Source organism: Biomphalaria glabrata, chromosome 3 (assembly GCF_947242115.1).
Source record: "Biomphalaria glabrata chromosome 3, xgBioGlab47.1, whole genome shotgun sequence".
NCBI lineage: Eukaryota > Metazoa > Mollusca > Gastropoda > Planorbidae > Biomphalaria > Biomphalaria glabrata.
This window is the reverse complement of record NC_074713.1, coordinates 8,283,747-8,308,413: the sequence shown is the minus strand read 5'-3', so window position 1 is coordinate 8,308,413 and position 24,667 is coordinate 8,283,747. Positions and strand designations below refer to the sequence as shown.

The 24,667-nt window shown below is 35.5% G+C and overlaps 2 protein-coding genes across 2 annotated transcripts in view; both read right to left on the bottom strand.

The window, feature by feature from the left end:
- Window positions 1-9,298, bottom strand: part of LOC106059215 (multidrug resistance-associated protein 1-like) — a 39,598-nt gene extending 30,300 nt beyond the window's left edge. Inside the window, exons 1-10 of the mRNA XM_056023274.1 lie at window positions 8,732-9,298; window positions 7,358-7,621; window positions 6,809-6,919; window positions 5,702-5,830; window positions 4,982-5,110; window positions 3,715-3,776; window positions 2,874-3,029; window positions 1,954-2,086; window positions 873-1,012; window positions 571-751 (exon numbers count right to left, since the gene is read on the bottom strand). Of these exons, the coding sequence (XP_055879249.1) occupies window positions 571-751; window positions 873-1,012; window positions 1,954-2,086; window positions 2,874-3,029; window positions 3,715-3,776; window positions 4,982-5,110; window positions 5,702-5,830; window positions 6,809-6,919; window positions 7,358-7,621; window positions 8,732-8,785 (1,359 nt within the window). The 5' untranslated portion in view covers window positions 8,786-9,298. The remainder of the gene's footprint in view (window positions 1-570; window positions 752-872; window positions 1,013-1,953; window positions 2,087-2,873; window positions 3,030-3,714; window positions 3,777-4,981; window positions 5,111-5,701; window positions 5,831-6,808; window positions 6,920-7,357; window positions 7,622-8,731) is intronic.
- Window positions 9,299-15,464: 6,166 nt separating this feature from the next.
- On the bottom strand, window positions 15,465-24,414 carry LOC106072416 (dr1-associated corepressor-like). The gene is made up of 8 exons (XM_056024127.1): window positions 24,258-24,414; window positions 23,536-23,608; window positions 23,029-23,122; window positions 22,077-22,217; window positions 21,269-21,344; window positions 20,649-20,784; window positions 17,907-17,952; window positions 15,465-16,742 (listed from the first exon to the last, which is right to left on the bottom strand). Exons 1-8 carry the CDS (start codon window positions 24,315-24,317, stop codon window positions 16,391-16,393), a joined length of 978 nt encoding a protein of 325 aa, XP_055880102.1. The 5' UTR covers window positions 24,318-24,414; the 3' UTR covers window positions 15,465-16,390.
- Window positions 24,415-24,667: the final 253 nt, after the last annotated feature.

Below are 24,667 nucleotides of genomic sequence, written 5' to 3'. Positions count from 1 at the left end.
AGGATTTTACTTGTGATGCTGGTTAGACTGGTCTGTATTTTCCTGGGTCAGATTTTTCTCCTTTTTTAAATAGAGGGATGACATTAGCTTCTTCCCAGTCCCTTGGGACTCTGCCCTGGTTAAGAGATGCCTGAAAAAGTATTTTGAAGACTGGTGCTAGCTCATTGCTTAGTTCTTTGAGTAATCTAGCTGAAATACCATCAGGTCCAGATGCTTTATTCGGTTAAATGTTTGCTAATAGTTTTTGGATTCCCTTTTCATGTACTTCTATATCTCCTGTGTTGTCTACTTATCTATCTTTGGAAGTGATTTGCAACAGACCTTTTAGAACGATTTAAATTCCCTCCCTTCTATTTTCTGATAAACGTAAGCCCCCCCCCCCCCAAAAGTAAACAAATAGATATGAAGTTCTTGTTAGCATGAGTAGTTGATTGTAAAACTAATCTAGATCCTATCACAACCGATACCAATAGGGCCACTAGAAAAATTGACTTCCTACGTTAAGAATGTAAATATCGCTATAAAATTCAACTTAAAAGAGTATACATTCATTTCGACATTTAGATTTACCTTCTTGTAAATGGCAGAGATCAAAATAGTTTTGGCGTGTAGGCCAATGAGAATACTTCTTTGCATGGCCTGAGCGAAGAGAATGGACTTGATCACTCCACATATAAACATTCCTAAACTGATGACATACGCTTTCCAAATGAATTCTTTGATGGGACTCTGGAGTTGCTCGATCAGAAGACTGAAAGTTTTCAGAATATCGGGAAAAAATGTGTTTATTTTCTATGTTTATTTTTTGCAGACTGAGCAACGCATGCAAGCTTTCAAAAACAAAATATTTTTAAGTGTATAAAAGAACGCACCCCAGTAAGACAGGCGAGGCGAACAGAGTTATGTCCGCTACGACCTTCTGCAGCATGGCCGCCACGATATTCTTCCATATCATTTGCAGCAAGACCTTTGTCAGACTTGGAATTTTTGGTTTCTTTTCCCTGCTAGGTAGCTGCAAATCATACAAATAGAAATGTATTGGAATTATGCATCTATGGTGGGTAGCTAGCCATTTTGGTGTTTCTGGTATATAGAGTACAGAAAGTGTTGATGAGCTATGTATTTTTTAAAGCCATACCATTATTTTGTGCACTTTTAAGCACTGTAAAATCTCATTTCTAAATTATTTCGTTTCAATACAGTCACTTTTATTATTTAGTTGGCAATTGAAATCTTTCCATTTAGCGTTCTTGACATTGTTTGGTTCAAAATATCTCCCACTCTTCCTCTTTTTTATTTTGTTTCATGTTTCTATAGGTTGCTTATAGTGCCACCATATTTCTCATGATCACTTTCTCTTCTTTTCTATGTTAAAGTATTTTATTGCTTAATTAAAGAGTGAACCAGACCTTAACAGTAGAAAATTAAACAAAGGGGACATTATTGCGTTTTAAATGTATCATGCAAATTCTCAATGCGATGTAATCAATTTTTAATTGTGTTTTCCTAACAGCGCTTATTACAAAGCTTATATATCTCGGATCAGCCTGAAATTTAGCACTATTATGTCTTCACATGACAAAACAAGAATCAATTTTTAAAAACAAACAAACAATTAGTTAATTAACTATTGGTAATAAATTACTTTGTTTTGGTATCTCAAACAAGGGAAAGAAATAGTACTTGTTTGAAGTTATGGCAAAATCTGCATTAGTGCCCTTTACAGATTGTCGTTTAAGGCTTATTACTAATTTAATTACATGACTGATCCAAGCTTACCGATACACTTAATATAAGCTTTGTTGTTTTTTTTTCAGTATTTTTTTGTATTTTGTTTTATTTTACGTATTCCATTTATCGATAGCCTATAATTTAAAATTGGTTTGTTTTAAAACAATATACTTCAGCATTCTACAACTTATGCCCCCCCTCCTTTGGTAAAAACAGATTTACCTCTGTTCCAATTTTCGACTCATCAGCAAACAGCAGAGTTGTCTTTTCATTGGTGCCATCATAACTCACTAAAGAGAGCCGTTGTGACTTGCCGTGGCCACTAGCAAGGTCGTAACTTGTTCTCCTCAGTTTCCTATTGAAGACATTTCAACGGTAAGCAAGCTCACATATCTTTACATAACAAGAGTAAAGCTTAATGAGTTATAGTTATTCTCAATTCGCTTGAGCAGCTTTAGTAAAACTTTTCTGATGATTTACTTCAATATCTTTTCCCCTTGAGACATATCTATGTATGGGATAGTTGATATAAAGGTCCAGAGGTCATCTATTTACTTCCCCAACAAATAACCAGCCCCAATACGCCCCTGCGGCTTGAGAGCTCTAAATTCACCCTACCCTTCAAGAAATAAAACACCAGCTTTCAAAAGGATTTCAACCCATGGTCTATGTTATTCTTAGTTGAAAATCATTTTTAGGGGGGGGGGGGGGGGGGAGCGTGATGGCTGAGTGGTTAAACGCATGGCTTTCGAACCTAGAGTCCTGGGCTCGAATCTCAGTGGAGACTGGAATTTTGAACTTCGGGATTTTTAGGGCACCCCTGAGTCCACCCAACTCTAATGGGTACCTGACATTAGTTGGGGAGAGTTAAGGCGGTTGATCGTTGTGCTGGCTGCATAACACCCTACTCGTTACCCGTTTGCCAGAGAAACACTGCCTTAACACAATCTGGCCTAAAGATCGCAAGGTCTAAAAGGGGAACTTTACTTTACTAAATCAATGTTTTACATGTTCATTCTAATTTCTAATTTTTTTTCTATATCGAATACCGTGGGCCTAGAGATTCTAAGACTCAACTCTTATTACGATGACGAAGAAAATTATTAAATAATGTTTTCTTTAAAAAAAAGTTCTAAGTTTACTCTGGGAAGTAAGATTTGTTAAAGGCTTCAGCTTTTTTCACTTCCTTGTCCCAATAGATGTCAAACAAAGGATTCAGGCGCCGCCCCTGGTCTCTAGGGTTCAGATCGAACACGTCATCGATTTTTATCTCACGTTTGAACCCAGTTATCATCAACCTGTAAAGACAGACACACAAACCAAAATAATTGTATAGAGAAATTATGAGTCCACATTTGGACTCTCTTTGGTCTGTGGGGCATGTGAAACAATTATAAACATTCTCCGGTCAATGCTGGCATTGTGTAGCCAAAGCAAATGCGGGCCGCCTTTTAATTCACCAAGCAGACGATTATTTAATCTAAACCTGGTTGAACTCAAGAAACAATCTAGTTTTATACCAAGCTGTATACTTATAACTCATCGTCTGTCTTTCTCACGTTACCAAATAGCACATTATGCTATGTTGTACAGATGTATTTATCTGTCTGTTTGTCTGTTTATCCCTCTATTTTTTTTTTTACATTTTATTTCTTGAAAGACGATGATGTCCCCTTACTAAATTCCCTGATAAGTTGTTTTACTTACGAGGTATGAAATTTATCAAAAGATGTTTTTAATTTCAACATCATTTAACTATTTAGAAACTATGTTTTGCTTTCTGGCAAACACAAATTACAGGGAAAAAAAAACTACAAGTAGCAGACTAGTAACGATTAGCGGCATTAGTGTGTTCTACTCTGCACTAGCCTATATAAAATGTACAAAAGACTAAATTACATGTAACCTAGCACTAACCTATACATATAAAATAAATACACAAAAACCTAGATTTGAGAGCGCGGCTCACACCACAAGACTTACCCGAGCATCCAATGAAAGAAGAGCTGGGAGGGGTACGAGGCTTGAACTTCTGGACAAAGTTTCTGAGGAAAGAGTTGATTAAGATGTATGTTATTTATTAACCACCATAACAAAGCTTATATGTGTTTGTAGTCGCTGTAAGACATGACTCACGATTAAAAGTTATTCTTCAAGACACAGCGGAGAGAACACGAAGAGAAGGTCTTCCAAAGAAAAGATGGCTGGATTAATATAAAAGAATGGACCGGACTCTCTCTTCATATACGGCTAAGAACAGCTGCAGACTGGGAAAAGTGGAAGGATTTGGTCATGTGAACCCCGGCGATCCAGTACCACCTCATCGTGGTCGTCGGGTGAACACCCCGCTCTTCAAAGGGGTGGCCAAGGGTACTGGTTGCTTACCGCTGATGAATGTAAGTCGGCAAGTGTAAAAGTGCAAACAAAGGGGATTTGTCTAGCCCCCCCCCCCCTGTAGGGCCCCGGGACAACGGTGAGTAAGAGAGACTTACGGGTTCTCCGAAAAGCGGATAGCGCTGGACACCAACTCGAGGGTTGGTCGCGTTCTCCTGGAACTCGGCTGATTCGCGGGTCTCTCTAATGGGCAAAATTGGGCTGACTGGCGCGGCCTTTGCGGGCTGAGTCGTAGTAGAGGAACGCGTCGTACCCAGTGACAGTTCTGATACTGGGGATGTCAAAAAACCTTCGTCCAACCACTCCCCATTGTGGGAAACTCTAGCCAACAGTGGAAGTGATGAGCAGAGTGGACTTCCCACTCTCGAGTTTCGGACCCTCTTGCAGGCCCTCAGGTCACGTGAACTGTCCCAGCACCCCTACAACGAAAGTCAAACGACTGATGGTGATGATGATGATGATGATGGGGATGGATGAGTCATTGTTGTGAGCAGGTGATTTTTTTATTGTAAGATTTGCATGTCATATAATCAAAACTGAAATAGGAAAGTATTGAATTTAGTTGTGGTATGATTCAGTTGTATATGATTGAGGTTTAACAAAAATTATTTAAAAATCTAAATACTTTTCATCCTGGTGCCAACGTTAGTCTAAATTTGGTGTAGATCTTATGAAAGCCAGCAGGAAGTCTTCCATTGTGGGGGATAAACGTATTTGTATTCTTTACTAAGTTTCTAACATGAAACGAATGCTTAATACCAGAAAAAGGAGTATAAGGCTGTTTAGTGGGTGTGATTTTATAGAATTTTGGAGAATTATGGGACTGGAGAAAGTTTTTAAAAAATAATGCAATTACCTGCTTGGCGATTACTTTCTGATAAGTCTTTAGAACACTGTCTGGCAAAAAGGACAAAACAAAACAGAGGACATTCAGGACTTCCACAAGGACAACTAAACTGAACTCTGGGACACTTTGACCACCATCCTAAATAGAAGAAGTAAATGAGAAGCCAGTACTTAATAGACGGGAGACAACCCAGTCAAAGCTCTGGCTTAGTAGTATTGAATGGCAATAACAACTGTTACATCACTTTAGGAACAATACTTAGATTATTTTCTTTAAATGATGACAATGTTTGGCTATCTAGCTGTTTTTTACAAGAAGTACATAATTCAAAAGTATCGAAAAGCTGTGTATTTTTTAAAAGAACAGAATAAGAGTGAATTTTTAAATTTTAACTGGAAGAATGTAATTCCTAATCTCCCTACGCAACACGCTCTGCACTATATAGTCGATAACAGCGATCTTTCAATATAAATCTTTAACATTGTTTATTTTTGTCTATTAATTTTAAAAATCAATCCTAATCTTCAACTATCAATTATATCGCCCCGACATTTCTCTCTTTTTTTTTCTACTGTAATTTATTGCTTTCTTTATTAATTCAACTGGATAGAAGAAAAACTCAATTTAAAAAAAGGAGCAGATTGCAGTAATTAATTTAATTATAAAAATAGTCACTTCTATGCTAATTAGTTGTACCAATATTAATGTATTCAAAAAAAATGTTCTTACTTCCGCAAGTATCCAGGTGTATATTGGTATAATGCCGAAGAAACTGTTCAGGGTATAGAAGTAAAAGGACACAAATGTGGGGTTACGGTTCTTGTGTCTCTCGTACCTCAGTTCAATGGCTATCAGAACCTTGGGGGGAAACAAATACTATCATTCAATTCTAAAACTTAAGTTATTGTTAACTATTCTCTCCCCCCTCAAACCATTTCTTTAAAATCAATATTTATAAACATAATTATAGGTGATATATGCATTGTGGAACTATCTATCTATCTATCTTTCTTTCTGTCTGTCTGTCTGTCTATCTATCTATCTATCTATCTATCTATCTATCTATCTATCTATCTATCTCTATCTATCTATTTATCTATTTATCTATATGTCTGTCTATCTGTCTAACTTTCTTTCTATCTAATCTGATGTAAGTCATACAACGATGGCAGAAGAAGAACGCCAGAGAAGAAAAGCAAGGCCAATGACACTATCTCCAGCTGGAATAACCTGCCCAGTGTGCAGCCGAACATTCCGGGCTTACATAGGTCTCACCAGCCACATGAGGAGGCACAAAACCCCAGTGCAAAGCCCTCAACCCCCTGGATGACGAATGGGTCATCATCGAACCACGATGGACGAACTATAAAAAAAAGTCATACATAAATAAATACATACGCATACCTATAGACGGATAGACAGATCCTCGAGCCTCGAGCACCACCTAGAAACCCTTTATCACTTCCTAGAAATCCATAGCACTTCCTAGAAATCCCTAGCACTTACTAAAAACCCCTATCACTTCCTAGAAACCCCTAGCACTTACTAAAAACCCCTAGCACTTCCTAGAAACCCCTATCACTTCCTAGAAATCCCTAGCACTTCCTAGAAATCCCTAGCACTTCCTAGAAATCCCTATCACTTCCTAGAAATCCCTATCACTTCCTAGAAATCCCTATTACTTCCTAGAAACCCCTAGCACTTCCTAGAAACCCCTAGCACTTCCTAGAAATCCCTAGCACTTACTAAAAACCCCTAGCACTTCCTAGAAACCCCTAGCAGATACAGAGATTCTGGTTGATTTATAAATTTCATGACAACATTGTTAACACTCACGTAGGTAGCGGTAAAAATGGCAGAGGCAAGAATCATTGAAGCGGGACGTTCATTTCGAACATCAATAACGAAATGGATGAGAGAGAGTACTGCCATTAAAGCTGTGGATATCTGAAGATAAAAACATTCAGAGTTTAAGTCATATCTCTCTCAATCTCTCTGTCTTTATTCTCTGACCCTCACTCTTTCTGAATCTGCCTCTCTCACTCTCCCTTACTCTAGCTGTTTTCCGTTCTCTCACTGACCCTCACTCTTTCTGAATCTTCCTCTCTCACTCTCCCTTACTCTATCTGTTTTCCGTTCTCTCACTAACCCTCACTCTTTCTGAATCTCACCTATGTAAATTAGATTAATATTTTATAAGCATTTTAACATTCTTCGAAATTCTCTAAGAAATAAAGGAAATAATTGATGCATTAACTGACTTACTTCTGGTGTTGAGGTACTTTCGACTTTCTATCAAATGCTCTGTAATCATGTCGCGTTTGCATACAATATAATGTTTAAAAGGATAAAATTATAAAATCTATATTTTGAAATGTATCTCACCATTTTGACCATACACAGTACAGAGACTGGAGCAGATAACTTCTTGTGGCTCACATTAGATAGTCCGCCGTTCGCAGTGGCTGTGGGATGATTTTCATTGGTAAATAACAAATCTAAGTTGTTTGTGCTGAGTTTGTTGTTCACGTCACACATGAAGTAAGGCAGGAGTAGCCACACGTAGCCACACGGTAGCCACACCAAGACAGTGGACATGAAGCATGATGTGAACTGTGGCCACTCATTGTACCATAACGTGCTCAAGTTCTACAAGGGAAAGGAAGATAAAAAGGTAAAAGAGGGCAAATACAAGGGAAATGGAGATAAAAGGTAAAAGAGGGCAAATACAAGGGAAAGGAAGATAAAAGGTAAAAGAGGGCAAATACAAGGGAAAGGAAGATAAAAGGTAAAAGAGGGCAAATACAAGGGAAAGGAAGATAAAAGGTAAAAGAGGGCAAATACAAGGGAAAGGAAGATAAAAGGTAAAAGAGGGCAAATACAAGGGAAAGGAAGATAAAAGGTAAAAGAAGGCAAATACAAGGGAAAGGAAGATAAAAGGTAAAAGAGGGCAAATACAAGGGAAAGGAAGATAAAAGGTAAAAGAATGGGTAAAGGAAGATAAAAGGTAAAAGAGGGCAAATACAAGGGAAAGGAAGATAAAAGGTAAAAGAAGGGGTAAAGGAAGATAAAAGGTAAAAGAGGGCAAATACAAGGGAAAGGAAGATAAAAGGTAAAAGAGGGCAAATACAAGGGAAAGGAAGATAAAAGGTAAAAGAGGGCAAATACAAGGGAAAGGAAGGTAAAAGGTAAAAGAAGGCAAATACAAGGGAAAGGAAGATAAAAGGTAAAAGAAGGGGTAAAGGAAGATAAAAGGTAAAAGAAGGCAAATACAAGGTAAATTAAGAGAAATACTAGAATAGAAGTATCGCCTTATAATATGAATATATAAAATAAGAAATTGTGTCCTGTAATGACTTTAGTTGTTTTTTTACGAAGTCACATTTTTTCAGTTCAAAACGTTTTAAAGGCTAGCTAAAGCAGATATACAAAGTCTGAACCTCACTGTAGCTGGACAGTCGCATTGCCACCCCCCCCCCCTTGTATCCGCCAGTGGTTAGTCTACACATAAATATAGTAATATGTGAGACAATATATAATAGTAATAACAAAAAATCCTAAAATGATTGCTATTCAAACGAAGTGAAATATATATTCTATTTCACTCAGTGTTGAGTCCAAGAATGTTTAATTTTTACTATGATTCTCTTAAAAAGTACATTAACTAATAGACAAAGTCGTTACGATGGTCCCGAGTGTATTAAGCAGGTGTTTGTATCAGAAATATTTTAGGCTAAGCACTTCATTCAATTCACTTACAAAGAATGGTCCTCCACAAAACTCTTCAAATGTGCTGAGATTCACCTTCTGCATACTTTAAGGTGACCTGAAATTTTAATAAATCCTCTACTTATGGAGTGTCTGTATCGTCATTTGAAACGATGAACTAAATGTATTCTCTTGTTTGGATGTTAATTCTGCTAGGTTTGCTTAAACAGTCTTCAAAGCTTGAGTAGATCACTAAAACTTGCAAACCTAACATGCAGGTTAAGCCCAACTAACAATTGAGTTCTTGAAAGGCCAGTAGTGAATAGTGAATGTTACATAAGATTATGTAAGGTTAGTATATAGGTCCTACTCTGAAACAATGTGTACCAAAGTATCAATAGTTAGACATAGTTCCTTGAAAACAAAAAGTGCGAAATGGCTTTTTCCTATGACTGCACTCCGTCACGGACAAGTTTAAGTCTCAAGTCAGTGTGTGAATCAAAGTGCGTTCCATGTTACACTTTTTGAACGTTTTAGAAACTCGGTTCTTCAATACAACTGAATCACTCAGTTGGTTATAGATTTGTTATATCAACTCTGTTTGTCTGTCTGTCTGTTTGTCTGTCTGGTAAAAAGTGTGTACACGTGATATCCCCCACACCTATTCTCGGATCACGCTGAAACTTCACACAATTAGTCATGACATAGATAAGACACGTATTAATTTTTGAAAAGTAACGAATTAGACAATTAATTACTAGTAATTCATTATTTTTGTTTAATAGCAACAAGGGAAACTAATACTTCAGCATTCACATATATGGCTAAATATGTTGGGTTTAGTCCCCTTAAATAATTGTATAAACTCTATCTCCCTCACGCATTCTCTGATCAAGTTAAAACTTTAAATCATTATTTATTGTACTGTAGTGACCTAATAAAACACTACAGGAAATGTCTTGAAGCTAGGCTTTATTGAACAAGAATGACAAAACAGTTCACATAACACAGTACACACACACACACAAGCTGACCTGGACACCATGACATTTTGACACACTAGAACAGATCAGTTCACAACACACAACAGGAAACATAAATACACAACATGTACCTAATGAAACATGAATCAATAAACAAAAATACCCAATTAGTCAATTAATTATTTAGCTGGATATCAAATAATGGAAATAACTTGTACATTATTGGTAAATATAGTTTTAAGGACGAAGTTCTTCTTCTTCAGATAAGCATTGTTTTTTAGATTTTGCTTGTTACAAAGCTTATATCAACTCAATCTGTCAGGTAAAAAGTTTGTACACGTTATTTCTGCCACACTCAATCTCGGATCCAGTTGAAAGTTTGCACAATTATTTCTTGTCCCTGACGAAACAAGAATCAATTTTAAAACATTTAAACCTATTAGTTAATGAAACTATTGGTAATTAATTATTTTGTTTGCTATTTGTAATCCATTTACAAAGTCATCAGGGCAACATTCACACAGATACCTCCCCCCCCCCCCCACTTCCTTTCCCAACTGGTCCAGACAACTGATAGGACCTTAGCGTATTGAGCAAGCTACCAGCAAGAAATAGCGCTAAACAAAAACAATTGGTAAAAATATTTCTAGTCTCACAGATTTATTAGTGTTAGTCTAGATTGACTCAAGATCTATTACTTCAAAGCCAACGAATGCAGCGTTTTCTTGCAGACTTTTGACTACGTGATTGTAGGAAGTCCTTGTTTCACTTTTACTTTTGCTTTTCAATTGTGAAGGCCAAAATGGCAGAAAGAAACGATTCTTTGATTCTATACATTTTAAAGGGCAGATTGGCTTCATGACTATTTAGAGGACAGCTTGGACTTTTGTTGTGCGCTTGTATCTAAAGTTAGACCAATAAGTCGTTTTATGCTTTTTTTAAATCAAGAGTAGACCCTATTTAAGCTAGTCAATCGTTTTTAATAAATCAATTTCTATTTATTTTGTTCTTTATAAACAACTATATCTATAGGCCTAGATCAAGTTCTTTATTAATTGTAGGCCTTAAATAAAGTCTTGATAAGTTAAGTTTTTTTCAATTCCTCTTGTTAGCTTGCAAACTCTTCAAACCTTGCAAAGAATGTAAAGGTCGAAGAGGGTGTCACGTGGTCAGCACAATGACCAACCGCCTTTACTTTTCCCCTACTAATGTCAGGTATCTGGGTGTATTCAGAGGCGCCCAAAGATCCGAAATTAAAAATTCCAGGATTTGAACCCAGTCCCCGTATCAAAAGTCCAGAATTTTGACGCGCAGCCACCGCGCCTCCTTGCAAACTCTTAGTGGACTCAAAAAGTTGAGAGAAAACTGGACGGGTATTTCGAAAACGACTCTAACAATTTCCTTAGAATATATCTTTGGGAGAAAAAACAAGCAGCTGATTCGCCACCACTGTTGTGAGTGTTCATCTTTTCCAACTATAATCGTCTGAAGTTCAATCTGAACATTTAATTTGGTATTCGTCTTTGTGAATACAGCCTGGGTGGAAATGACTGCAATCGACTCACATGGTTCTTTCTATTCAGTAAAGAGTTGCAAGAATGAAGCATTAGAAGAAATACATAGAATGAGAAACTGTAGACAACTATCAGCTTCATACAAGAAGAATTGATTTAAAACAAAAACATTTTTTTTTGTTTCTGGTTTTAAAATATAAAGTAGTGCAAACACTTTTGTTGGGTATCCCTATTCCCTAGGGACGGGGCACGGTGGCCGAGTGGTTAAGCGCTTGGCTTCCGAACCTGGTGTGCTGGGTTCCAATCTCAGTGAAGACTGATTTTGAATTTCGGGATTTTTAGGGCGCCCCTGAGTCCACCCAACTCTAATGGGTACCTGTAGTTGGAGAAAGTAGTTGCGGTTGGTCGTTGTGCTGGCCACATGACACCCTGCTCGTTAACCGTTGACCAAAGAAACAGATGACCTTAACATCATCTCTCATGTTATACATTTCGCTGCTTTATTATTGTCTCTTTGTGTTGTCCCATTCCCTCATTTGTTACCTCTGTCTATTGCGCCGCCTAGTCTCTGTTGCTCTCCACCTCCTCCTTGTTGACCCGTTCCCTCCCTGTTGTTTCTTGTTTGCGGATTGGTATGTTGCCTTTAAAATAATTAATGCAAAGTCACACTCTAGATGCCGTTTCTTGGCCAGATTTCTGGTCCGTGTGCGTGTAAGTAATTAGAAATGGACGATTCTGCGCGTGTTAAAGTTGCTAATATTGCAGGTATGCCTTGGTCCCTCAAGACGTGGGAGTTATCTTCCCTCAACAAGACAACAACGAAATGAGTTATTGTTCCTAGATCACAGCGACCTGAAAATAATAAATATCATCCTAGGGCCCATCCACTTACGACGTCTAAACTAAAAAAAAAAAAAAAAAAAGCGTGTTTTTGGACTTCTCTCTAACAAAATACATCCAGATTGCTCCGACACCTCTTCACCTCTTTTATTTTCAGACACACACATATCAGCCAAATTAATATAAAAAAGGGGGTGGGAAATCTAATAAAGTTTTTTTTTTAAATGACACCATATTTGTATGTCTAATTTACGATGTGTTTTACATATTTAAACAAAGCTCGGTTGTTTTGATTAATTTAATACAATTGTATCTCAATAAATATCTTTCTTCCTATAAGTGATTGACGTTTCTTCAAAACACCGCGCGCTTTTTTACGTTGTGACCTACTAAACGCATGAGTGATGCTATAGATTAAACTTCAATGATGCCAACTAAAGAAAACAAAATTTTAGCTACAAATGGAAGAGCTTAGAAAATTGGATTCTGCAGTGCTAAAAGGGGCACACATAGTTTCTAATAACTTTAAATAAAAAAACACAGCTTATCAACACTTCTTTTTATCGGACTAATCCTTACACCAGATACACCAAAAAGCTATTTATACTTTTCCCGCCATGGATGACAATCTCTAATTCTCTCACAATATTTATGAGTGTATGCAACTCGAATGTTTATCCTCTAACCATTGATCTATTTGGTGCGCCCACGTAAAAGCTTGTTTAATATACAACAGGAAATAAATTGTTTGCGTACATATTTATAGGCCTACATAGGTATACATTAATAATGCAGAGGGAACGGTTTTAGCATTATTTAACTCTTTTTCTCCTAATTGACGATGCCAACGTTGATTTGAGCCCATTAAACTAAATTGATTTTTGGATTTATAAACTTTTAATTTTTGTTGTGTAAAAAGAGCATGCATTTTCCTATAATTCGACACCAAATATAAAATTTTCTGATAACAAACAAAGAAGTTATTGAAGTTTAATCCTAACAATATAGTGAAATACAAATGAGCCAAATGAATAATTCTATCGGAACAAGGAAAATAATTACGGAGAGAAAGAGTTAATTTAGCTAAATGAATTTAATTTAACCCAACTTCTTTCTCTTGCACTTCTTACAACAGGCATTATAATGTGAGCATTAATTTCGCGATTTGTACTTTTAGAAATATTTGTGTACCTGCCCCTTTCCCTGGCCACATGCGTCCGCTCTGTAGGTGTTAATTCCTTCGTACATGCGTCACAGTTGGACGACCCCTTACGACATTGTGTGGGTGATGTTACATAATTTGTTCTGATAGGCACTTGTAGGTCAAAGTTTACTTTCTAAATATAAACTTGTGCAACCGCAGTACTAAATTCAACTATATTTCATTATTTAGTTTCCATAGGCAAGAAGAATATTTTTTCCCAGTTCTCTTTACATTTTCTTTTCACTGTTTTTCCCCAGTTTTTCTACTTTAAAATAATTAGGCATTGTCTCTTACAAAGGTTGAAATTGTTGCATTTCACATGATTATACCATTACCTACGCAACAGAGTTGTATTCTCCCAGGGGAAAGTAGATTTAGGTTCTCTGTTCATAGCCTCGATAGCAGCTTTTTGGGGTTTCAATTGTGTACCACAAACTTTGAATGAGTTCGCCAACTTTTTTTTTTGTCTGAAGTCAGTTGGACTCATCTGCGTATACTACTTATACAAAAGAAAGCTCACGTCTGCAAAGTGTTTTCTGGGGAGTGACTTCCTATTCTTTGAGCTCTTTGAAAAAAAAAAATCACTTTTGGCATGAAGCCGTCCAAATATCAGATAGAGGCCCCACTGAGTTCAACTGTGGAACATAAGACAAGTACTTTATGCTGCCCACTTTAGCATTCATCGGCGCACCTTCTACTGGCGTGTCTGCTTTGTAAGACCCCTAAAGACGTGCAGGTGAAGTCTTCTAGTAGCCTAGTTCTAGATGATTACTTTATAGTGACACCTAGAACAGCATAAAGGCGCTGCCCAATGATGCATTGCTGTCAAGAGAAACAGAAAACAGACCGTCTAAAACAAGTCTAAGTTAAGAGTTTCATCATTAAAGCGTTTCTTAGTTTTATTCGGACGCGTAAATGTATTTTTTTTATTGTGACGTAGGCTTATAAGTAGCCCACTTCCCATGCTGTTATAGATGAGTCAGACATCTTTGTCTCAGAGGAGGAGTCAAGACATCTTTGTTTCAAATGATGAGTCAGACAAGGTGGCCAAGGTAGTTCAGGCCTCGCGGAACACCAGGGTTCCGCGTAACACAGTTTGGGAAACACTGCCGTAACCTATTAAAATGATCACCCCTCAACACCTAAGCTAATCTCAAAATTCTCAAACGTGTTCTTAATCGAAGAGTTCTTATCTAAAGGGAGAGCATCTATTAACAACAAATCATTAACCTGTGTCCAGGCTACCTAACAGATTGAACAGGTTCGTAAATTCTTATACAAAGGAAGGTCAACTAGAAACAACAATGAATGTGTATGTCCCTTAGGAAGTTTTTCTCTTTTTTTTTACTAGGCATCTATGATAATAAGTTTTTGTCTTGAGTCCAAAGATTTAGGAATATTACAGAATCGTATGTGGCAATAAGATATGATAATAAGTTTTTGTCTTTGAGTCTAAAAGATTTAGAAATATTACAGAATCGTATTAAAGATATAAAATGGTGTCTGCCAAAGTAGACAACATGAAAAAGCTGCCTAAAATTCCTCAGCTGCATTTAGTGAGGGAATGACTGCATTCCAAAAGCAATCCCTTTTGATGAGCAGGTGTTCTCTTTATAAAGATTAGCGATTAGTTTCATCATAAATAACAAACATTTACACATCAATCCATAACTGACTCCCTGGTTATTATTGTGTGTGTATGTTTGGATTGACTGGATAGATTCTGATGTAATCATGTTTTAAGACCATTGCAGAGAAGTTAACAAAAGAATGAACAGCTGATGAAAGTTAGAGACGCAAGGACGTGTGTTTATTCATGTTCTGAAGTGAGTTGTTTTGTGCTTGTATTGTTCAAGATATTAATTCACTTGTTTTTCTACATTAAATTGACAATTTTATGTCAATCAAAGTTAAGCTCATGTATGTTTTAAACAAAAGTTGTTCCAGTTTTATGTAAGTGTAGCATTAATAAAACATATGCCTGCAACGGTTTAGTTGGGACTGGTCTAATGGGACAAGCTGTCTGTTGCTACAACCTAACGATCATACAACCACACTGGTTGTGGGATTTGCATTCCAGACTGTCATCAATATGGTCTTGGGTTAATAACCTTCCCTCCACCCAAAGACGTACTAATTCTGAAGGAACATCTGAAACTTTACAAGTCAAGTGTTGTACGACATTCTCTTATAAACATAATTGCACATAAAACAAACATCTGAATAAGAAACAAAGACATAACTTAGTTCATATGGGAATCATTTTTTTTATAATTTTGGCTAATCATTTACCAATCAATTTCAAATTCCTCATGTTTCAAATCGACTCAGTGAACAAAAACAAAAGAGCACAGTCAAAACATATCAATAAATCCACAGCAAGGTATCAACAGCTTCACTGAAACTTCTGTAACAACATAATAACAACTCAAGAACAAAACTGTCAACAAATGGAGGACCAGAAACCCAACTAAAGAGAACAATAAACCCATTTTCACTCAATGAGCCCATAATAAACAAGTCTCAAAAAGACAATAACCTAAATTTAACCTAACATTATATATCTGGGTTTATCCCAGAGTTCACTGTATATATATATACATCCTGTAACATTCTTTTTTCTTACATTGTGTACAATAAGGTTTTTTAAAAGTAATAAAGAATAGTTTCAAACTTCATAAGTAATTTTAGACTTTGAGATGATGGTCCATGGAAAGATGTTGAATTTCACAATTGTTCTTACAGCACTATCACTTAACACTAAATTAGTGAAAATACTACCATCAAATCAAGTAGCTGGGTTAAAAGTTTACAACTTTTCGATTTTTAGACAATAAAAAAATTACATAATGTTCAACCATAGCCAAATACATTCACATCAGACCTTCTCTTCAAATTATTTAGCCTATTGCTAGAAATTTCTTTTTCAGTTTTGTATATTATTTCATACACCATCATGACATTACAAAAAAAAATATGTACCACAAATACTTGTGCAACTTAATGAAGAAACTTAAAATGAAATTGGCTGGGTTCACATGCATATATATAAATATATATAGAAGTCCATGAAAGAAACATGTTTATAGACAAAAGATGTTTGGGAAAGGGAGGGGCGCTGAACAAATACAAAGCCCTTTCCTCTGAAGGTAATCTTTCTATCATTAGGTCACGTATCATAGTCATCAATCTCGCAGGCAGTTGTCGCCATAGCCCGTGAAGAAAAGGAAAGGTTTATAGGTTGCTGCTGCTGTTGTTGCCCATTCGTTTGCTCCTGGAAGTGCTGCAACTGCTGATTGTGAGCTGGAGGTTGCTGCTGGTGGGGCATCAGAGGCAGAGTGTTGCTGTACTGTGGGGGTATGGGGTAGTTGGCCACTCCAAGAGGAGGGGTGCTGACATAAGGGGAATATTGGAAGGGTAATGTTGGGCCAGGAAACTGTTGGAACTGCTCATGAGGCTGAAGAAGCTGCTGTTGCTTATGTAGACTAGACAGGGCTGGGTTGGTAAAAAACGGAGCAAAGCTGGGAAAAAAAAATAGTATGGATATAGTCATGGACAATACAATTTGAAATTTCTTAAAACATTAAGATAAATGAATAATATAATAGGTTTTCAACTTTACAAATAAAATGAATAATATTTACCAGCACAAAAATAAAACTTTATTAAATATAAACTATTTCATTTTGATGGCAATCAAAATGTACATAGCCTGTAAAAGGGAATTGATAGATCACAGAGTAAATGTGTTGTTTCTAATGTGCATGCTAAAAGTTTCATTGCCATTTACTCTCACCATAAAAGGAACATGCTCTTAATGCAATGATATGGCCTGTGATCAAATTTGTAATTGTCGTGAGAATTGAGTCGAAGACTCTTAGAACGCTAAATCTTCACCAGCCTGACTGAACAATTGTTTTGTCTGAAAGGGATCCAAGCAGTTGCAAATTATTACATCCCTGTTACTGAGACTAGAGGTGAAGCCAAAGGATGAGCACACTGGCGAAACTCCCATTTTCTGTGACAAACTGGCAGTGCAGGTGTGCACCTAAGAATGGCCCCTCGAGGAATGGTGTAAGACAATTAGACAAAAACTGAATGGAATGGAAGAGAGCCCCAACTCTGTCACAATACAATTATTGTACTGTTGTGTTTCTCAAACTGGGGGCTGCAGTCTGTGAGACAACTGGAAGAGGTTGATTGAAAGATAAAAACTGTATACAATTAAAATTTAAAGACAGTTAATCTGATTGTATAACTTGAATAATACGGTAATCAACTACTGTTTAATATGTCTATTACATATTTTTCTACGACGACCTAAATCAAAGATTTCAAGATATTCTTCACTTGAATATAACCAACTGGGTGTTGGACCATTTTGCGTGTGAACTTATCAAATACATTGCATTAAGGATCATTGTAAAGAAGTTTCTGTCTTCTTGTTTGTTACAGCGTGTATCTATTGACATAATGAATGTCATCAAAAATAAAAGAAATCCATGTGACATTTGTGCTCTTTAAGCCAAACATAATACACTTATATAATCTATTGAATCTCATCCAAGTCATTTTTTTTTATTTTGCAAGAGCGGATTTGTACCTCTCAAGCCCTCACTGAAATGGAGTTTGATGATTATATTCAAAGAGTAAGATAAGTTGTGTAGTATGTCAATTGTACTCACTTGGTATTTGTGTTATGAATATTGTTCATGAAGGCATTGGGTGTGGCTGTTGAAAGAAACAAAACAAAAATTGGTAAATAATTAGAGTTAATATTTCTTTTTTCTGGATAGATATTTTTGTACATTACATAGTATAACCTAGACGTTTAGTAGATCATTCATTTATACTAAATAAAATCAACATGTTGTGAAAGGCAAAAAGTATAATCTGAAAAACTCTTTTGTTCCCCTGGCAATCAAATCATTAAATAGAAACAATCTGATATAAACTATTCACATGTAAATTATGAGTGAATCTGGTGTGAATGTACATTTTTTTTTTTTTTTTTTTTTATAATTATAATGTTTTGTTTGGTGTTATACACTAATTGTAAGATAAATTTCTTTACAGACAATAAAGATTCTTATTATTCTATAAAATATATAGTCACACAAGAAGTTGCAAAGGGAAAAGGTCGTCTCTCGAGACGTAAAATGCCACAGATATTTTACAAAGCTTATATAATCTCACTCTGTCTGCCTTGGTACAAATCTTGCACACATTATTTCTCCCACTTCCCATTCTCGGATCAAGTTCAAACTTGGCACAATTATTTATTGAAGACAATACATGAATCAATAAAAAATTCACAAATTAGTTAATTATTAAGTGGTAATTAATTTATTTTGTTTATATAGAAAATGGGAAATATATCTTGCAGTATTTGGTGGTGCTTGTGCGATTCTTTCCCTTATATAACATTTATTTTTAAAAAGTGTTTTTTACATTTTGCTTTTTTGAAGTTACATTGAATTGGCTTAAAGTTGGATGCACACTCAGTGCTATTTTTGCATACACTGATGGGTCGGCATCTATAGATTCTGGAAGAGCAGGCTATGGAGCCTACATCGACTTTCTTGGCTCTTACACAGTCAAAATCTTTGGACCATGTGGTAGTGTTTGCAGTTTTGATGCGGAGACCATGGCAGTCTGTGAAGCCTTAAAAGTCATTGACTCTCAACTCGGCGAGGGACATTTGAGGGCAACACAGATTGTTGTGGTCACTGACTCAAAATCTGTACTACAGGCTTTGCAAAGCCCCGGACCATGGCCCCCCAATATCAACACTGTCATCATGGCTTCACATAACATCAAACAACGCTATGGCACCCCTGTAATAATGCAGTGGGTACCGAGTCACATAGGTGTGACTGGCAACACAATCGCAGACTCTTTGGCCCACCAGGGAGGGCAAATTCCACCCACTGATCAGGCTGTAAGCTTTCATCAAGCCCTGGCTATAATACAAAAAACAGAAATGGAAAAGTGGTTTGAGTGCTGGGACAAGTCCCAAAAAGCCCATGGAGTCTGGGAGCGCATGAGGCGCCCTGACCGCACTTCCCCGTGGTGGAGGCTGTCCAGGCCTGAGCAAGCTATTATAGCACAGTGCAGGACAGGCCACTGTCCTGTTGGCTCATATTTCTCGCGGCTATGGCCAAATTTTGATTCACGGTGCCCCCGCTGCGGGGAAGAAGAGGAAACCGTGCCTCATATTCTGTTTGACTGCCCCAGACTTGCTGATCTCCGTCCCGACAGGTCTGGGAAACCCAAAATTCTCGACCTGTAAGGCGACATTTATGCACTACGCAAGACAGCAGGGTTTCTGTCCAGGGCTTTTGCAAGAGAGGATTTGAGCCTCTCAAGCCCTCACTCTAATGGAGTTTGATGATGATGATGCACACTCAATGTTTACACTTTCAAAAATTAAACTGATGAAAAGCAACAACCAAAGATTATTATTAATACTATGAGTATTTAATTTTATAGAAGCAGTTGTAGTACAGACAATAACTACCAGTGCTACCGAAACTTTTTAGGCCTGGTAGGCATTTAATTTCCAACATACATGCCATAGACTGCATCACTGCCAAAAATCAAAGAGATGGGCAAGACCAACCCTCTGTGGGATCCTGAAGGCAAAAGTTTTGAAGTGCCAAATAGCACAGCATCAAAGGCCCAATATGGTTATAAAATATTTACTAAATGTTTCCCCATTCATTCTGATAGTATTCAATGAAACATGATGTTATTTTACTAGTGTTTATTATTTTGACATATAAACTGTGGCTAAAAAATTACATTGAAATGGAACTAGTATTATGACATATCTTAAACTAAACTTAAATGATGCCAGTCTGGTGACAGGAAGGGCTGAAGATGCAATGATTCTCTCTTCAATCTTTTGCAAAAGTGTGAAAGGGTCTGAGATAATAATCAAAGTGTTTTCTGGACCAGGTAGAGGCATTTAAACAACTAAGTCTTATTTATTTATATTTAAACATTTTTTTTTGTTTCATAAATTATTGTCAGAACTTCTCATGCCAAAATGTCCTGCACCAAAAAATCAAGTACCACTGTCAAATATCTTAATTATAATACTAGTGACAGTTGTTGAACATTTGCCAGAGTTTAAAGTTAAGGTTATAAAACTTGAACTAGTGCTCCATAATAGAGCCTTAAAAGTTAAGCCAAACATTCCAATTTAGAAGTGACCTACTAATCATCTTAGAAGAATAAAAATGGGCCAGAAACATGAGTCTTTATATGCCTTTAAGTTAGAATGCGGAGAAGCAGTGGCTGAGTTGTAAAGCACTTAGCTTCTGAACCAGGGGTACCAGGTTAATGACGGAGCTGCTTGGCTAAACTTATCCATTGACAATTGTGAATCTTAATAAATAAACAAATCTAAAACATTTAACAACCTGTACTGTTGGGTGGCTCTGCACTTTGGCCAAGTCTGTCTGAGTTTCTTACATAAGGTGGCGTCACTGAATAACCCGCAGAGCTTTCTTCGTCTGTTTCTGTGTCTTCATCCTCCTCATCTTCATCCTCCTCTTCCTGCCATGTAATGAAATGTCAATCATCTTTTTTAATTTGAATACTGAGAATAACTCAATTCACTTTGTTGTTTTTTTTTTGGGGGGGGGGGGGGGGGGGGTTTGTATGTACATTATAACATATAATTTCGTGTCTAAATATTATAAATTAAATAAAGAACACAATTATTAAAAATAATTTTATTTCTAGGTTTGCTAGTAATGATGAGAAGAATAAACATTAACAGGAGTCAAAAAAAGTTCTAATCAACGTTAAAATCAAATATTTGTTAAAAGATAAATTGATTCAAAGATATATCACTCAACAACATGGCAACTAAGTGATAACTAAGTAATAAAGAAAATTGATATTTTAACATCAGATGGCTATGTACTATTGCACAATAAATATACAATAATGTTGCCTATCAAATGTTACAGAAAAAATAAGGATACTGAATAAATATAGTTATAGAAAATCAACAAGTGAATAAAAATCTATTTACCGAGGTATCTGATGAAGCTTTTGATGACTCTCCTTTTGGCTTTTTGCTGCTACATCCATCTTTAACTTTTTTTGGTCTAAGAGATTTAATAGAATTAATTTTATAGTTAACATTTCAAAAACTGCATTTTGAAGAAATGAAAGAATTATTAGGTATGCATTTGTTTTAGTTTCTAACTCAGCAGTTATCAAACTACTCCAGAGGTTCATATCTAATTTAAAAGCACAAAATGTCATAAGAGTTTCAAAAACCCTAAAAATCACAGAAAAAAGTTACAAATAGCACTTAATGATTAGATTATGATAAGAGAACAGAGACAGTAACAGTCAAGCAGAGCTATTATGTCCATGGTGCAGATGAGAGAAAGAGAGTTACAAGTTAGGTTTGGCAATTTTTTTTTTTCAGAAGTACTTGAAGCATTCAAACTACCAATAATGGCAGTTTTGTTTTCCCAAGGCTCTGCTGGAAACACCTTGTTTAAAAGCTAGATGCAAATCAAGTTTAATACCGGGACAGGAAAATAAATATTTACACAAATAAATTTTTGGGATGTTTGAGGTGCATACAACTCTAAAATGTGTTAAAACATATAATTTCAAAAGTAAATTCAAGACAAAAAAGTCCAAAGATTAAGAAAGAATGTAAAATGTGAATATATCCAAGAGACTAGATCTTTTCTTATTCAGCTGTCCTACTTATCTCTATACATATTATAGGTGCCGTTATGTATCTTTTCTTTTACAACACATACAGTACATAAGCCTGAGCTCATTATATAGAAGAGATTAAATATTTATAAATCAGTTACCTCCCTCGACCTTTCTTAGATGTAGGTTCTGCATCATTAACAGGGATATCTGCACTGGTGTCTTCCACTTGATGGTCTGGAACATTCGCCACTAAATCACGAAGAAAATCAAACTGCTTGTTTGTTTCAATTGTTTGTTTTCTTTAAAGCAAAAAAAAAAAAAAAAAATTAAAGAAGACAATTAGCAAATTATAATGTTAATATGTCCTATGGTTTCAAATGTTGTTTTGGTTGTTAGTGGCGGGGTGTCAGCTCATGTCCATTACATAATAACCCCAGCAAACTGCTACTGACATGTTAAGAGGTGAAGTCAGATGATGCCTCTAAATCCGAGAACTTAGGGCAGAAGGAGCTCATCATCATAGCAAAACCATTCATCAAAAAAGAGAGGCTACTCTCATTTCAAACAAATCTGCTGGGTGAATAGAATAAGAAGGACAAAAGGACAGCCCAAGATCTCTTTATCTAAAGCCCACGAATCAGCCTTTAAAAGAAGAAAGTCTGAGTGATTCTATTGTCTCTTGAGAAGCCATGCATACAGGTACATATATTGTGTCAGATAAGTCTTTATAAAGTCTTTATTTTTCTATTTTAAAAAAAGCCTCATAACATAATAATACTGAAATAATTAATGAATGAATTAAAAAAAAAATTGAAATATTAATATTATGTATTCTGATTTTGAAATGCATTTTTTTAAATATAAAATTTAAATGTAAGAAGTTTGCATGGTATTAATATGTTTTGTAAGGGGTGTTAAATATGTCTTAGAGATATTTTAACAAACCCACAAAACTAGTCCATAAAGGAGCAGTGTTAAAATGGAAATGTAAAATATTTTTTAAAAGTTTCAAAAAATATTTGTCTTTAGCAAAAAATGTTATATTTAAAAGCATAAAAGCATTTTATCAAGATTTAACAGTTTAATATAAATATATAAAAATATTCTTACATATGTGATGATGACAGAGTTTTGGCATTTCTGGCTATTGTTGTTTTAGCAGTTTCAGTTATCAGAGATTCAATAAACATCTCCAAGGCTCTAGCTAAAATGTAATTAAGGAATAATTGAACAAGAAACATTGTCATAGTATCATATGCACATTCCAGACATATATTAATGAGAGTAATGGGTTAAACTATCAATGATAGCATCTCAAATTGGAATCATGAAGGGTCAGGATTGTTTTTCTCAGATATTAAGAGGTCACTGAGTCTACCCAAAACTTTTTTCTGAATAAAGGTGGACAGTTGCTGTGAATTATGGTTAACCATCTAGGCTAGTAAATATGTGACTCTTAAATATATAAGTGGTATAAAGCACCCAGGTATTCAACAAAAGCATTTACTATTTTAGATTATATTGTTCAACAACACCTAATGATGAGTTGTTAGATCAAAAAAGATTTTGAATAAATTATTTCTTAAATCTAACATTGACCAGCACAACAAAGGATACAGATAATGACAGGAACAGCAGCAGCAACTTTTCCTACATCTTCATCTGTTTGCATAATTTTCTTTATCCTTGCCTAAAATAGGTTAAAAACAAAATTGATACATGTATAACAATTATCATTTTTAAAAATCATGCAATAATAATTTACAAATTCCTACTAAGTTTCAGTGAATGTATGTTTTGATATAATATAGATCAAGATCTTACACTTGAGCATCATTAAAAATTAAAATGAATAATTTTTATTTTATTTCAATAAACAATTATTAATTTATATTATTATAATTATCTCATTTTTAATTTCTACTAAAGTAATAGAATCAAGATAGATCTATCATCTAGTAACTACTAACTACAAACTAGTACTAAATTCTAGATCATCTACTATTCTATTCTAGGAAAAGGAAAGACAAAGAGTAAAGATGAAGCCGATGAAGGTGTCTAAACTAACTCTTAAACAAGTTGAAAAGAGAAACAAGAATAAACTCAGTATCAGTATGAGTTGAGTATGATAATTATGAAAATGATAGTAAAGAGTTAGAGTAGTAAAGACTAAAGTGAAAGTCAGTGAAACTTAAACTTTAAAGTGAAGTAACTAGACTAGAGTCTAGATCTAACTAACTGGATTAAAATAATAAAATAACTACTAAACTTAAACTAAAGTCTAGACTAGATTATAGATCTAGATATTCATTAGCCTAACATGAAAAAAGAGCAATTACAGGTGGAAATCTGGCATTGTATTTCTTTTTCTTTGAAGTCCTTGAAGGAGACTTCGGCATCTCTTTCACTTGTGAGTCTGTAAACAATAATAAAAGTATGCTAAGAAAAAGTTTTTTCTTGTAGAAAATTTCCGACACGGAAGTGAAACTTTGAAAACATGGATAGGATTTCAAATATCTATGTAAATTCTTGTGTTATTTTTTTATATACATTTTTTTTTTTAACAAATTAAAAAAAAAAAGTAACATTAGAATGACTTTTGTAAAAAAAAAAATATAACTAAACATTAATTTAAAAATTAATCTGTTCAGTTTATTGGACGTTTTGTTGCATGCATATTTAAATTATATTATATAGTGCATGGGCGTAGCCAGGATTTTTTTCGGGGGGGGGTTTTGGGGGGGGGGGG